Genomic DNA, 12,827 nt, shown 5'->3' with positions numbered 1-12,827 from the left:
ATTAGATTTGTGTTTTTTTAACAACGCTTTCCTTCTTTTCTTTATATTATAAATTAAGGCGAAAGATTAAGGAGTTTTCCTTCTAAACACGTCAATTTTACATTTGGTGAATATTCGACCATCAACTGTAAACACTCCTTCGATGCGAGATTAATGTAGATACTATTTGAAAGCATTACTCAAAGTATGGGTATTCCTCTTGATTTCCCCCAATAGTTATCACAGAATGATGTTTCAACATAAAATGACGCGAAAGACATCATTCTACTGATAATGATAACGTTCCACGTCAGATCACATAAACATCTTGCTACTATTTAAGCAACCGTTTGCGTGCGTGTTTCCACTTTCTGAGAACGGCATGCTACAAACTTGAGGCGAGCGAAGAAGGAAATAGGCACGCAGAGGAGTCATAAAGGTGAAGAGCAAGTCGCCCAGTGGTCACTGCTATGAAACGGCTCCAACCATTTATCTTTTGCGTCATTCACACTAAGTTATTGCGCACCAATGACCGGGTCCACCGACGCCGGTGGATCCGTCGCATATTATAGCAATCTGGCGCCGGCGCACCAATCTGACGCCGTTGGACCCGTCGCACCCCCTTCTATAGGTATCCGACGCCGATGGACCTGTCGCACCCCCTTCTATAGGTATCTGACGCCGGTGGACCCGTCGCACCCCCTTCTATAGGTATCCGACGTCTTGGACCCGTCGCACCCCCTTTTAAGGCTATCTGGCGCCGATGGACCCGTCGCACCCCTTTCTATAGGTACCCGATGTCGTGGGACCCGTCGCACCCCCTTCTATAGGTATCCGACGCCGATGGACCCGTCGCACCCCCTTCTAAGGCTATCTGGCGCCGATGGACCCGTCGCACCCCCTTCTAAGGCTATCTGGCGCCGATGGACCCGTCGCACCCCCTTCTATAGGTATCCGACGCCGTGGACCCGTCGCACCCCCTTCTAAGGCTATCTGGCGCCGATGGGCCCGTCGCACCCCCTTCTAAGGCTATCTGGCGCCGATGGACCCGTCGCACCCCCTTCTATAGGTATCCGACGCCGTGGACCCGTCGCACCCCCTTCTAAGGCTATCTGGCGCCGATGGACCCGTCGCACCCCCTTCTAAGGCTATCTGGCGCCGATGGACCCGTCGCACCCCCTTCTATAGATATCCGACGCCGTGGACCCGTCGCACCCCCCTTCTAAGGCTATCTGGCGCCGTTGGACCCGTCGCACCCCTTCTAAGGCTATCTGGCGCCGATGGACCCGTCGCACCCCCTTCTAAGGCTATCTGGCGCCGATGGACCCGTCGCACCCCCTTCTATAGGTATCTGACGCCGGTGGACCCGTCGCACCCCCTTCTATAGGTATCCGACGTCTTGGACCCGTCGCACCCCCTTTTAAGGCTATCTGGCGCCGATGGACCCGTCGCACCCCTTTCTATAGGTACCCGATGTCGTGGGACCCGTCGCACCCCTTCTATAGGTATCCGACGCCGATGGACCCGTCGCACCCCCTTCTAAGGCTATCTGGCGCCGATGGACCCGTCGCACCCCCTTCTAAGGCTATCTGGCGCCGATGGACCCGTCGCACCCCCTTCTATAGGTATCCGACGCCGTGGACCCGTCGCACCCCCTTCTAAGGCTATCTGGCGCCGATGGACCCGTCGCACCCCCTTCTAAGGCTATCTGGCGCCGATGGACCCGTCGCACCCCCTTCTATAGATATCCGACGCCGTGGACCCGTCGCACCCCCTTCTAAGGCTATCTGGCGCCGTTGGACCCGTCGCACCCCCTTCTAAGGCTATCTGGCGCCGATGGACCCGTCGCACCCCCTTCTATAGGTATCCGACGCCGGTGGACCCCTTCACACCTCATTTTATAGCTTCCTAGCTTCGAGGCATTAACTCGACGCCGGTGGACCCGTCGCACCCCCTTCTAAGGCTATCTGGCGCCGATGGACCCGTCGCACCCCCTTCTAAGGCTATCTGGCGCCGATGGACCCGTCGCACCCCCTTCTATAGGTATCCGACGTCTTGGACCCGTCGCACCCCCTTCTAAGGCTATCTGGCGCCGATGGACCCGTCGCACCCCCTTCTAAGGCTATCTGGCGCCGATGGACCCGTCGCACCCCCTTCTATAGGTATCCGACGCCGTGGACCCGTCGCACCCCCCTTCTAAGGCTATCTGGCGCCGATGGACCCGTCGCACCCCCTTCTAAGGCTATCTGGCGCCGATGGACCCGTCGCACCCCCTTCTATAGATATCCGACGCCGTGGACCCGTCGCACCCCCTTCTAAGGCTATCTGGCGCCGTTGGACCCGTCGCACCCCCTTCTAAGGCTATCTGGCGCCGATGGACCCGTCGCACCCCCTTCTATAGGTATCCGACGCCGGTGGACCCCTTCACACCTCATTTTATAGCTTCCTAGCTTCGAGGCATTAACTCGACGCCGGTGGACCCGTCGCACCCCCTTCTAAGGCTATCTGGCGCCGATGGACCCGTCGCACCCCCTTCTAAGGCTATCTGGCGCCGATGGACCCGTCGCACCCCCTTCTATAGGTATCCGACGTCTTGGACCCGTCGCACCCCCTTCTAAGGCTATCTGGCGCCGATGGACCCGTCGCACCCCCTTCTATAGGTATCCGACGCCGTGGACCCGTCGCACCGCCTTCTAACGCTATCTGGCGCCGATAGACCCGTCGCATCCCCTTCTATAGGTATCCGACGCCGATGGACCCGTCGCACCCCCTTCTATAGGTATCCGACGCCGATGGACCCGTCGCACCCCCTTCTAAGGCTATCTGGCGCCGATGGACCCGTCGCACCCCTTCTAAGGCTATCTGGCGCCGATGGACCCGTCGCACCCCCTTCTATAGGTATCCGACGCCGGTGGACCCCTTCACACCTCATTTTATAGCTTCCTAGCTTCGAGGCATTAACTCGACGCCGGTGGACCCGTCGCACCCCTCATTTTGAATTTCGTGACTGACACACACACACACACACAGACACACGTGACAGAATAAGCCCGTTATTATATAGTAGATTATGATCATGATCATGATGTTTTGGCATAAAATGACGTGAAAGACATCATCTTACTGATAAAGATAACATTCTACGTCAGATCATGTAAACTGTTCGCTAATATATAAACAGCCGTTTGTTTCCACTTCCAGGGAGGTTTGCTACCAACTTGAGGCGAACGAAGAAGGAAATAGACACGCGGAGGAGTCATGAAGGTGAAAGGCCCAGTGTCCACGGCCATGAAACGGCTGCAACTATCATCGATCCCGATGATAGATAAGGGGCGTGGTGTTAAGTACCGTTCGCTGTTATGGTTATTTTCGTGACATGACGACTTGTACCGTCCAAGAGTGCGGCAGACAACGCTCTGCCCACTCATCACTTCGCTCACATTATTCTCTGCCTACTGTATAATAAACACATCACTGAACCACCGTTTCGGTCTGTTCAATTAGGGTGATAAAACCCCTAGGTCATATTATTATAGCAACCATTTACCTTTTTCGACATGCAGAGGAAGCTACTGCGCGCAGTTTCGACGCCGTGGGACCCGTCGCAACTCATTTTTCATTCTATAGCTAACTAGCGCCGGCGCACCAATCCGATGCTGGTGGACCCGTCGCACCCCCTTTTGGAATTTCACACACACACGCACGCACACACACACACACGCGTGACAGACCAAGCCGTTAACACATAGCATGATCATGATGATATATTTTTCTGTCGCACGAATAAGAGGTTGGCTTCAAGTTGTTCTCTGCTTACTCATTTCTTTGCATTTTACATTTCTAGATCATCGTCAAGATTTGTGCCATAACTTGTCACAACTAGTCTTGTCTCGTTCTTTGCCGGCTGCACCCATTCAGCAGGCACCTCCTAATGCGCACCCAAATTCTTTAGGTGTTTTCGATCTTCTCCTTTGCAATGATTTGAAGTTCCCTTGACATGCTGCACTTAATTGAGAATACCTTCAAGAATAAATAACAAGCACGCATGCGTTGATGGTCCCTCTTCGTTTTTAGGTGATGACCAGTGACATCCTTATTAAAAGCTGATCTATCTCAACTTAGCTCAACTGATTTGCAAATATTCTTGACAATAAAGATGGTGGCGTTGTATGGATGGTGTATGTTGCGGTGCAAGTTACGTGTTAGATCAAAAGTAAATTGGATTAAATAGATAAAAGCGCTTCAGATAACCTCATAACGTTCGAGTAGAAGAATCGAATCATAAGAATAGGACTGTAAACGTAACAGTTGCATATTACAATACTTTATTTACTAAAAACTCCCGAAATGAATTCAATTTGCATTTCACTGGTATATTTCGATGGATCCTCATAAATTTCCTGAATTGAAGAATTTGTTTAAGAGTCGTTGTAGAACAGAATGTTTGCTTACACTAGCAGATTTGGTGGTTTTCATCATTTTGAGGTACATTTCCAATCGCAGCTAATTTCATTGTTTCGGCCATTTCCTGGAGCCTTGCGTCATCGTAGTCACCGAGGAAAGACACATCGCTGTTCATCTCGTCAAGCTTGAACTTGGACGCTTTGTTCTTTGATTTCTTCCTTCTATGCAATTGTGTTTTGTCGCGCTGATCCGCATTAACGCGATCGGCATTTGCCTTCTTCTTACTTCCCGGAAAGACAGTGTATCGGGATCTACTGCCTAGTGCGATCGCCGATGAAGAACTCATCCGTCTAAAACAAAAAGCTCGAAGACAACGAAGAAGCTCACTCACACTTAGCATCAATGGAATGAGTTATCAGAGTGTAATTGTGGAAAGGTGAAAATATTGTCTGAATTGCTGAAACGTATTGTAGATTGGTATTGCGCCGAAAATGCACTCAAGAGAACAAGAGGAGAGAAACAAATTCTAGAGTGCTTTTCATACTTCTGTCTATTGAAACATGGAAGAAAGTGGTCGTACTAACGTGCTTTTATCCCGTTAACGCGACTATTTTTGTAATGTCCCTTTGCAAACGTATTGCACCAGTAATGACGTGAGAAAAAATAGGTTGGAAATCTTAATCTAATTACTAATTGGTTGGTTTAATGAATCAAATGTCTAGTATCAACAAAGTATCATTTATTGGCCGCATGCTCTTAGCGGCAGCTAACACTTAGAAGTCGGAAAATCAGTATTTTGTGAATACTAAATGAATGGAAGTATTTAATAAATTGAAAGTACATATGTATTTCTCTATTGTTCTATGCGCTCAAAGCAAACTCTTACGTGGGGGTTCTGATAGCAAGCTCGGCTTTAGCTCTCTGAACACACTCTTTGTTACAGCAACCACGAGTACCTAAAGGTTACGTGCGGTTATGGTTGCAGTGAGTTATCCTAATGTTTGCGCATTAACTCGGACAACACACCGTCATTGGTTAGTGAGATGCTTTCCTCATTTTCGTAACATCGAAAGCAAATGTTATGGTCGCATAGACCGAACTGAATTATGTAGTCTTCAGGAGCCCATGTATTGCATGCACCATCACACTGTATCAATCTTGGCAGTATGGCTGCAGCTGAAACACAAATGTGATCGTAGGAGCAAGTTCGTTGGATAAACTCGACGAACCGCTGTGTGGAGGAGTACGCCTGGATAAAGGGTTAAAAACTGCTGGGAATCAAAAAGTGGAACCTCTAAAGGGGCTGGGTTGAGGCCACGTATGTACGTTATAATAGAACTGATTATTGGATTTTCCGGAGATTCAACATCTCAATTATGACTGTAGGATCCCCATAAACATCATGACCACTACCTACTTTTTATTTTAATGCTTTTCCTACTAGACGTATGAGAATCTACAGAGTCTGCTGAAGATGTTAAAACTTTTGTTCTTCTTGCTGAAAATGCTAGCACCACATTTTAAGAAGTAGACAAGCTCGACCTTAGACTTTTTTCTGCAAATTATTGAGTTTGCAAGTACTGCGCGACACCGATGTTCTACCAATCTCTTTTGGATGAGTACACTCTAGGATGGAGACACATGGCGCGATTATCTAGAAACCTTCATCGAGGATGTTGACAACGAATGAGTTAGACGAGTTAGGCATTCAGACGCAAATCAATCAAATATAAAGTCATTGACAGTCTCCATTCACGTAGTCATTTTCAAAAGAAACATCGATAACCAACTGTATGATTCTTACTGCAGAATATTGATTCACGTAGAAATTTCTTGCTACATGTTGGATCATTGAACAACTACATCGAGCTCCAGCTGCTTTTTTCTGGAAGGACAGAGTCCACAAACTTCCCGAGCAGTGATGGACGGGAATGGTGCATGCCAGGGCGGTTCGTTTTTATAATATTTTTGAAAGAGTCGTGGCTGGAAACTTATGCAACACCCTAATAGCTTAAAGGCATCACTCCACGAATCTTGCGTGGTACGGATTTCTGGTGGAGTATTCGTTTACGGGATTGTAGATTATGGAGAGAAGGGTGATTCCGTATTTATTTCTTCCTAATTGCCGTAGAAAACGGCCCGTAAGATACGGCTTCGAGCGTTCCGGCGCACTATTTTCTACAATGAGTTCGATTGGAGCGCGCCGCATCTTCCGGGCCGTTTTTTATGGGAATTAGGAAATGGACGGAATCACAGCCCTCTCCATAATCTACTATCCCGTATACGAATACTCCACTTGAAATCCGTACCACCTTAGATTCGTGGGGTGATGCCTTTAAGCCTGGGGAAGCGCCTTTCACACCCAACAAGTACAAGATTCCCGATCCAGAGGAGGTTGACGAGAATGATTTTTGACTGGAACATTTTAGGTTCTGGTAAGATGGGGACAACCATGGAAGATGCAGGTGACCAAAGCATCTCCACTTAAAGACCGCTTGCTACTTTTTTTTCGCGGTTTCCAAGCCATTTTTTTACGACGATTAAGGAGAAACTAACGAGACCACGGAGCATCCCGCAATCTACAGCCTTTTCCGCGGATTCCCTCTCTGCCAGATTCGTGTTATGCTTCCTTTAACACATTAAAGTCCTTCCTGAATCTTATAGCAGCTTCGCGACCAAAATTTTGCCATTCTACAATAACATCACTACTGGTGCTGATCTAGGTTTTCCTGTGGTTGAAAAAAGCGTGGTTACCAACAATTTTACGGAAGTGTTCTGATTTTATGCACGGAGATGCAAACACTTCTTAATGTACGGAAAGGAACGGTAAATAAATACGGCGCACGAACAACGACAGAAAATAGAAACGTAGGTGATAGCTAATAGCTGTCATAGATAACTGTCCAACTTTAGCATGAAGTTTGTACTACTTATTACAGAGCGAAAAAAAAAATGTGTTTGGATGGTTGATCGACCGAAATAAAATAGGAGCAATATCATAATCCAATTGCAGGCTTGCAGGATGATACCATTCTGCTTTCTGCTAGTAGCACGATACGTTATTTGCACAATTTCGATAACAAAATATACGCATAAAGACACATATATGAACGGTAATAACATCAGTTATCATTTCAAAGGCATAGATTATCCCGCTTCTGTCCAACGAGTATCTATGTGTATGATCTGTATTGCATAGAGTGGGAAAAATTCAACAATTATACAACTCCAGAGATAATTTCTGTTGGAACCAACAGATAGCAACCCTAAATTTTTGAACACTAGGCGACATCTTTGAAACTTTTATCTCTGCTCTTCTCTGCTCTTTCGTACTACACATCTTTTTGTAGAGAAATAAAAAGTTTGGAAATTATCCCAAGAAAATGTTGCGGAACTACTGGGCAAAGGCGGTTCTACATCCTTGTATAATGGTCCTAGCGATTGCTTACAACAATTGTCACATGTTCTGTCGCTGTCGCATGTTGTGTTATTCAATCATCACATCAGCGTACCGACTCCTGGTTTTAGCTGGAGATAATAGAAATAGAAACAGAAGTATACAACTTACGATCATCTCTCATCAATTTCGTCACTTTCTTTGACAAGTTCGTTTTTAACGCCTCATATCGCCGTGCAAGACTGTCATCCACATCTGTCCACGCAACATTGTAGTTGAAAGTGATTCTGTATCCCAGCAATATCGTCTACCAACATGTAAAGCTCCAGATTGTCACACCTCGATGTTATAGGATCTCTGTCCACGCTGTATCCAATCTGCCGTACTTTTGCTTGTTTTGCTCTCCGGGCAAACCTTGGAAGATAATGCATGGTGGCAGCTTCTCCATCCCTAAGCTATCGTAATGGTAGGAATTTCGAATGATTCACGTGCTGGCATAAACCGACCGAGGTCCAACCATGAAATGACCGTTCCAAAGAATCGTTGACCTTAAGTGAATCATACTTTTTCTTGGAGCGTTTGTTTATTTTAAGCATTACATGTTCTCCTCATTAGAGATTCCCATTGTCCAGCTATTTCCATACATTTTTGGCGGGAAACCGTCTCTTCTTCAGTCTCTGCTCACCTATTCTTGTCTCAGATTTCCAAGCTTACGACGATTTCTCCGCATGTCCCGCAACCGCTAGTGTGCTACTCACAGCTAAAATCTGTTTCTAGTGATCGTCCTTTTTGAGTTTGACTGTCACTTCTTTAGCGGTTTCAACGTATTTCGTTTTTTTCACAAAAATCCTGTCCACGTTTTTCTTGTTTCTAGTATTTTATAAAACCAACCATCTGAACTAAACATGTAACGTTATTATCTTCGCTGTCAGGCCTAAATAATGAAGAATCTTCGCAAGTATACGAATTTCTGTGTCTCTCCGTCCATTCGAAATACATCTACATTGAACTTCATATAATTCAGACTGATTTCACTTCTGTCATCCACTTGATTGGATCTTACGAAGAAAATTGTTTACGTGACCTCTACACAAAGCATTTTCCCACCTATCGCTGGTAGAAATAAATACCGTAATAAATAATAAATGCATAATAAATGTCTTGCCATGCCTTTTTTCTGGTTGTGCTCTTTCTTAACCACCCAAAAAAGTGCTGGTGTCTTTGAGTCTCATTTCTCCTTGTTTCGATGGAATTTTTGCCCTTTAGATGCCATTTTTTCGTTACGTAGAACATATATTTTGAAGTCTTAGAGCCAAACACGTAATAAGGCTTATTTCAGTCGTCCAAGCTGGAACAATGAAACTAAGCAAACAAGTAGGTGCAGGCTGCGACAAAAATAACCCTCTCACATGATCTCTGGCTGGTAAATCAGCCTTGTGCTGCTGCTAGAAACGCTGAAGCTTCTCGACATAATCACATCTCAGATTTTTACGAAAAGGACACTGAATATTCTATTTAACTATCCGGGCTATGGTGATGGTAGGAACGATTCCTCGATGCCATTGACAAATGGCCGAAAAATTACTATCGCAACATTTTTGTCTCTTCATTTCGAAATTATATATGTGACCTATACATGTGAATTAAATGATTTAAACGGCGAGCTGATATTATCGCCTGACGCAAATCCCCACATCTTCGCTGAGGCGTGTTGTCCTTAAACATAACTCTGCCCAACCTCTCGATATTCAGCCAGAATTTGCACAGAATCAATCGACCAGTCGCTATTTTATATCCTGCGAAACCTCACGTCTCGCCTGAACTGTCTATCCACGCCGACTGTCCTCAGGTTATCTTTGACCACCTCGGTACAGAACTTCCGTTTCCATCCAGGTGGCCACTTTCAGCCTGAATCCAGCGAAATCCTTAAAACACGTCGAACACGCCATTCTGCTGGTCATAATGTGACCGAAGAAGCGAAAGACGGTTTTTTGCACCCGCTTTAGACGGCGGAGTCAGATGTTAACACTTTCCCCATACGCAGGTACACCACGTCGACCTCCGCATTAATATCTTCATTGTGGCCCCCCCTAGGCCAAACGTAGCCATGCAGCCTTCTAAGCAGCTTCATTTTCGTGCAATCAAGCTTCTCCACCACCGTAGACGGTGCTGCCTAAGTCTCCAATCCGTACATCATGATGGGGCGAGTAGCGGGTAGGTAGTCTCGCAGCTTGACTTTGTTGATGATATGGGGTTGCTACAACATCTTTCTCGTAGCTGCCATTGTTCCTCAGCATACAGCCAAGGTTGCAGAACTTATGGACGAATTCGATACGTTGTCCGTCCACTCTGGTTCCTGTTCAGAATCTCGAAGAGACATATATCTGCTTGCACTTATCAATGCGTAGACGTAGTCCATAGGCTGCAGTCAGCTTCGATACAAGATTTACAACATGTTGAAGTTTCGTACTGCTCTTTTTGCTGAATATAACGTCTCGGGGTACTCGGGTCTCGAGATCGGTCAAGGGGCGCCTTGTTGGTGCTAGAATGATATCATCACAACACTGATCTAGTGTACTAGGAATGATGCTATCGATGGCGAAGTTGAACAGGAAGGGGCCTGCCACTTTCCTTTATCTTACTCCAGTTCCTACCTGAAGCGATGTTGTATGTCTGGTTTTCGAACTGCAGCAGTTGTTTTCTGATTCATGTTATCAAGTAAGTGGATGAACTTTCCTGAGACTTCATCAGCGCGGAGCGCGTTGAGAACACGGCCTCAATGAGAAGAGTCAAAAGCGGCTTAAAAGTCCAGAAACGCTAATTGCATTGGCTTCGAATACCACTGCCAGATTTCGATCATTTTCCTGATGATGAACACCCGGTCAATCGTAAAACGGCCAGGACGAAAGCCAGCTTGGTTATCACGCGTTGTTTCGTCCCGATGCTTAATAAGTCGGTCCAGTATAATCCGCTCCAAAAGTTTGTACTTATAATTTTAATTATTTTTTAGTTATAATTGATAATTCTTAGGGTCCGTGACGGATAATTTCTTGTGGAGGGGAATTATGATAGCATGTCTCCACGAGTCAGGTATCCTTTCGTCTATGTATATTGAACGGATGATCTTTGTCTTCACACGAATCACGCACGGAGGAAGATACTTCAGCATTTCTGCGCTAATTCCATCGTCTGCACCAGATTCTCCATTTTTCATCTATTGGATGTGGACCAGAAGCTCCGATTCGGTTTCTCGCTAACCACATACGTCGGTCCACCAACGTTCGCGATTTCAAAAAGTGACGACACTTGCCGGTTCAGCAAGGTCTTGAAGTGATCCCTCCAAATTGGAAGGGTTGCTTTACCGACAGCCATTGGCAGTGTTGAGGGCTGGAGAACGCTTTTTCATTTCGCCGCCATACTGTCTTAATAAGGCACAAACTTTCTTCGGGTTCTTGTCCTCACTCTTTCGCTCTCGAAGTTGATTTTGTTTTCGAGACCTTGTTGCAGCTTATGACACAGCTTCCTCGTCAGGCGCTGCTCCTGGCTGAAATAACCAGAACTGCGGGCGGCACGTGCAGAATTATACGTGGATAATGTCTCCACAGACGCAAAAACGAACTTCTTCCGCGGCAATAGAAAGGGGATCGTTTTTCTGGATGCACTTTGTGACGGAATCTGCGTTCCAAGGTTTCCTCCTGGCCTAGGAATTTCTTTCTGCACTCTTCGTCTCTCAGGTCAGCCATGTCAATCTTCCGTTGAAGAGGAACTGTTTGTTTCTTATGGAACCGTATGTTGAAGCCGATAAAAAAAGACGGTGGTCAGAGTCGAACGCGACGTCTCAACAGTTCTGCTGGATAATACCATTTTCGTAGCACATCCAATTGTTGGTCGAGTCCCATCTTCGCATTTTCTTCGATTTCGACGATGACTGCGTGCTGGCCTTACTGCCAAATTCCTCCACTAGGTTGTTGTAATCGTTGCTCACAGCCATTGCTTAGCCACCTACTTTCTTCTCATCAGCATCGCCGCAGTATATGGTGCAATTTTCAACGCTGATGACGAGCCGATCTTTCATGCGTGTTTCCTACGCTGCAGCAGAGGGCACACAGAGATATCACAGAAGCCCAAATAGGACGGTTTGTTGGAGTTTACTCGATAGTATTCAGCAGTTCAGTGCACCGCAACGAATGGTTGTTGCCAAAGATTCCATGCCCCATTCAAGCAGTTGACCTTTCAGGTTATGGACTTTGGCGATGTGCTGGAGGACAGCACCTTTTTTCAATGTATAGGAGTTTTTCGCCGTTTAACAGTGCAGGTTATATAGCTCGTAGCTCATACGTTCCCAGTGCATACATTCGAACCCCTGATTGCGTTTAGTTAAACTAGGGCCACTACGTACAGGTAGCAGTCAGATTCCCATATCAATATATGTACCAATCAAACAATCAGTATACGCGGCCCCACATATATGTATATATAATGCATATGTATATATATATACATATATATATATATATATATATATATATATATATATATATATATATATAATATTTTTCTACTCCAGACACATGATTCAAGCACATAGGCAAAGAAGTAGAAGTTTTGAGTTGCACTCACCTACGAATTTGGGAATCAAACACGTCACTTTACTACTTTACTTTACCCCCAATTCTACAGCAGATGAGATTGCGCTGTCTGGAAAGCTTGGTTTTGAATTTTGATAAAAAATCGCAGGTTTCTATCACAACTGCAGAACTGAAACAATGTTGAAGAAAAAGATATTTCCGCTTACTCTCTCTTTCAAAATAACCTCTCTAGCTTTGAAATGTTCGATTATACTTGACGTGACTTGGTTATTGTCGTTGGTAGTGGAAAGTAACTACAGGGTTTTCAGTTGCGCGGCAGTGATGCACGCAGCAGCCCGATCACTGATGGCGAACTCCCCGTAATTAGTGAAAGCACTCTCCTCGAAGACAATGCGACAACGTAGTGCGTTAGCCCCTGCCGATCCTTTGCACCTCAGTCGCAAGCGATGAGGTGTTTA

At 46.0% G+C, this 12,827-nt stretch overlaps 2 protein-coding genes across 3 annotated transcripts; both read right to left on the bottom strand.

Annotated features, from left to right (window-relative positions):
* Positions 1-4,304: 4,304 nt before the first annotated feature.
* Positions 4,305-8,300, bottom strand: RB195_009969 (uncharacterized protein; the record flags this gene model as incomplete). 2 transcript variants are annotated; one of them, XM_064190756.1, is made up of 8 exons in its annotated part: positions 4,305-4,379; positions 4,432-4,482; positions 4,547-4,733; positions 5,270-5,339; positions 5,410-5,559; positions 7,952-8,067; positions 8,120-8,230; positions 8,287-8,300. In XM_064190756.1, 8 exons carry the CDS (start codon positions 8,298-8,300, stop codon positions 4,305-4,307), a joined length of 774 nt encoding a protein of 257 aa, XP_064048338.1. The 2 variants fall into 2 exon arrangements, with proteins under 2 accessions (XP_064048338.1, XP_064048339.1); XM_064190755.1 differs by lacking the exon at positions 4,305-4,379 and having other exon boundaries at positions 4,433-4,733.
* A 1,621-nt stretch (positions 8,301-9,921) lies between these two features.
* On the bottom strand, positions 9,922-11,771 carry RB195_009968 (uncharacterized protein; the record flags this gene model as incomplete). The annotated part of the gene is made up of 2 exons (XM_064190754.1): positions 9,922-10,136; positions 11,642-11,771. 2 exons carry the CDS (start codon positions 11,769-11,771, stop codon positions 9,922-9,924), a joined length of 345 nt encoding a protein of 114 aa, XP_064048337.1.
* Positions 11,772-12,827: the final 1,056 nt, after the last annotated feature.

Source organism: Necator americanus, chromosome III (assembly GCF_031761385.1).
Source record: "Necator americanus strain Aroian chromosome III, whole genome shotgun sequence".
Lineage (NCBI taxonomy): Eukaryota > Metazoa > Nematoda > Chromadorea > Rhabditida > Ancylostomatidae > Necator > Necator americanus.
The sequence above is the reverse complement of the archived record's forward strand: the minus strand, read 5'-3'. Positions and strand labels throughout refer to the sequence as shown.